This window comes from Capsicum annuum, unplaced genomic scaffold, assembly GCF_002878395.1.
Source record: "Capsicum annuum cultivar UCD-10X-F1 unplaced genomic scaffold, UCD10Xv1.1 ctg50598, whole genome shotgun sequence".
Taxonomy (NCBI): domain Eukaryota; kingdom Viridiplantae; phylum Streptophyta; class Magnoliopsida; order Solanales; family Solanaceae; genus Capsicum; species Capsicum annuum.
In genome coordinates, this window is record NW_025858479.1 from 1 (window position 1) to 3491 (window position 3491).

At 38.0% G+C, this 3491-nt stretch overlaps 1 protein-coding gene across 1 annotated transcript; it reads left to right on the forward strand.

The window, feature by feature from the left end:
- Positions 1 to 432: 432 nt before the first annotated feature.
- Positions 433 to 2213, forward strand: LOC124885393 (AT-hook motif nuclear-localized protein 10-like; the record flags this gene model as incomplete). The annotated part of the gene is given in 3 exon segments (XM_047403988.1): positions 433 to 564; positions 1162 to 1323; positions 1656 to 2213. Coding segments are annotated over 3 exon segments (531 nt in total), but the record flags the coding sequence as incomplete, so codon positions are not given.
- Positions 2214 to 3491: the final 1278 nt, after the last annotated feature.

Sequence of the window (3491 nt, forward strand, 5' to 3'; positions counted from 1 at the left end):
ACCCCACTATGTGGGAATATACTGGGTTTGTTGTTGTTGTTGTTGTTGCTATTTAACAATATTTACCCTCCAGCTGTTTGGTAGTGGAAGGAAAGTAAACAAGCATTAATCCTTTTTATAGAGGGGTTAAAATTACCGGTGTCGGGAGTAGCATACTTTTCACTTTTGCTTCCCCTCTTTCTTTCTAACCAAAGAAGGGGAATGCTTGTCCAATTGCCTTGAAACCCCTCCACTTAGCACCCAACCAAATATCGAGCTAATCTTTTGTGCTACGGATTTAAATATCTACATGTGTTTAGTGTTCTAACTCTTGGAATTCCTGTGTTGCCTTTGGATTCTTGTTATGTCTTAGACACCTGCGATAGTTTTCCAGATATCAAGTCAACAGGTAATTATATTTTGTATTAATAATCCTTACTATCTGATTTTCAGGATGTGGCACATAAAATAATGTCGTTTTCTCAGAATGGTCCAAGGGCTATTTGCATCTTGTCTGCCAGTGGTACAATATCAAATGTGACTCTTCGACAACCTGCTACGTTTGGTGGAACTGCGACCTATGAGGTTTACTTCTTAATATATGTACTTGTTTTATCATGTCACGTTCCAACTCACATACTTCTGCTAATTATAACTTTTCAATTTTTTTTTCTCCAAATAATTGATGTTATTTATAGTTGTTTCTACATTGCTTTTTATATTTAGTTGCACCCTTCGTTTAACTTAAGCCCACATATTGATTTGCTTTGCACTTAAATGCTTCAGTACAACAACAACAACAACATACCCGGTGTATTCCCACAAAGTTGGGGACACTTAAAGCTTCAGTAGTTTGTGGTAATTTAATTCGGCTCGTGTTTACTTCATATAAATTACAGGGGCATCTCACTTAGACGTGAAGGGAAAAAAATCATTTTTCATCATTTTACTTGAGAGATGTTTATTTTTTACTATTATTTCTAAAATCTATATGCAGTTCGTATCATTTTAATCTTATTCGTTAATTTCAACTTCATTCTGTGCCTAAAATTCAATTGATTGTCTCTGCTAGAACTCACAGGTCTGTTGATAAAATCTGCTCTTCTGCATTGCTCTTTTCGTATTGTATATCCTTGCATCATTTCGGTGTTGGAGTGTTTTTCTGACATTTTCCTCCTGTAGGAGCGGTTTGACATATTGTCTCTGACTGGTTCATTTATGCCGTCTGAAATTGGCGGTCACCAAAGCAGAAAAGGTGGATTAAGTGTGAAATTAGCTGGATCTGATGGACGCATTTTAGGTGGTGGTGTGGCGGGTGTTCTAACTGCTGCATCACCAGTCCAGGTTTGCCTTCTCATAAGTTTCAAAGATCAATTTTTAGCATGCGTACTATCCATTGATCATTTACATGAAGATTATTGCTTTGTCCGCCTTTCCTGGATTTAGTGTTTAACTGTTAAATGGTAGTTAGTGAAGCTGGTCTTGGTATCTATACTAGACGAGTAATCTGTTGATTGTTAAGTTTATTTATGTATTGGAACTCTGATTACTTATATACCTCTTCGCATCGGAGAGACTATTCTGGCTTTTACGAATGCATGCAACATGCTGATTAATACAGTCAGTATCTTTTTTGTCTACATAGCAGGCCACTAATTAAATGGCTTCTAATCCAGGTTATCGTAGCTAGCTTCATTGCAGATGGTCGGAAAGAGCCAAAATCAGCAAACCATTTCGAGGCATCACCTGCTCCATTGAATGCCAATCTTGGTGGTATGACAGGTGCCAATAGCCCACCATCACGTGGCACCTCTAGTGAATCATCTGGTGGGCAAGGTAGTCCCCTGAATCATAGCGGTCCAGTATGCACCAACAATAACCTGCAAGGAATGTCGAGCATGCCTTGGAAATGAGTTTTTTCCGCTCTTCCTAATAGATTGACTTCTCGTAGGCTAGTTTACTAAAGAACTCTGAGGAGATTGTTGCAACTCTGAAGGGATTGTTGTAGTTTTAATTGGTGTAATTGTAGTTGTGCAGAATTAAGAACCATAGGCACTTTTTACCTTAGTTCAGCTGGTGAGAAGTGCCAATTTGCTGATTCTTAGGTATTCTGCATTTTCTGTCTTGTTAATACAGTTTGCCGTTGTACTAGCCATAGTATCATAGCTCTTGTTTGTGATATCTTTCATAGACTTATTCATTATATTTCGGTTATCACAATATTTTGTTGTTCATTGTGTTTTCTGTTATTTTTTTGTAGACTTTGCACTGTTTCCCTTGTTAGTTGCCATATTTTCTTCAATGGTTTTTCTTCTTTGTACTTGTTATTGCTACACTTGAGTCGAGGGTCTTTCGGAAATAACCTCTATACCTCCACAAGGTAGTAGTAAGTTCCGCATACACTCTACTCTCATCCGGCCTCACTCGTAGGATTTTACCGGGTATGTATTGGAAGGACATGGTTTGGCTTTTATGTTCTCTTTTAGCTGTTATTTAGGGTCACTATCCTTGCTAATTACTAGCCATCGTCGACTAGTGCATTTTATTGCAATTCTGAGCTCTAGAAGAATATCACTTATGTCCTTATTATGTGGTTAATCCCTGGAAACAGCCTTGCAGAAATGTAAGGTGAAGTTGCATAAATAAATTCTTGTGGTCGGATCTTTCTTGTGGTCGGATCTTTCTTCGGACCCTGCGCATATTGCGGGAGCTTAATGCACTAGGCTGTCCTTTGTTTATTCGGAAAAGGGCCTAAAATGTCCTTCAACTATTTAAAATGGTGCAAAAATGTCCTCCGTATACCCATTGGGCCTGAAATGCCCTCTTAGGTCTACCTATAGGGCCTACTTTGCCCTTTTATTAACAGATTAATTTATCCTTAATTCATTAATGATGTGACTTTTTTTAATTGGTCAAGTAATAATTAATTAAACTAATTAATAACCGGACCTTCAATGTTCTTTGCAACATTTCCTCGTCAGGTTGAAATACTAGCCCGTAAAGTGTTGAACAAACCTGTTAAAATACAGGTAGGTGGTAGGAGTGTTGTGAACAAAGATATAACACAATTAGTTGAGGTGAGGCCAGAAAGTGATAGATTCCCTCGACTTCATGAATTGCTTGTGAATGGTGCAAAAAGTAAAATTTTGATATTTGTTCACACATAGGAGAAATGTGATTCCTTGTTTAGAGAATTAATTAAGCATGATTATGGTTGTTATGGCCGTTATGGCTGTGCCTCTCTTCATGGGGCAAAGGATCAGACTGATCGGGAGTCCACCATATTTAACTTTAAAAATAATACATGTAATTTGTTGATTGCTACTAGTATAGCAACCGGAGGCTTAGATGTGAAGGAGCTTGAACTGGTAATCAATTATGATGTTCCGAACCATTATGAGGATTATGGTCATCGTGTTGGGCGGACTGGACGAGCTGGTAGGAAAGGTTGTGCCATCACATTCATATCCGAAGATGATGCAAGATATGCACCTGATATTGTAAAAGCTTTA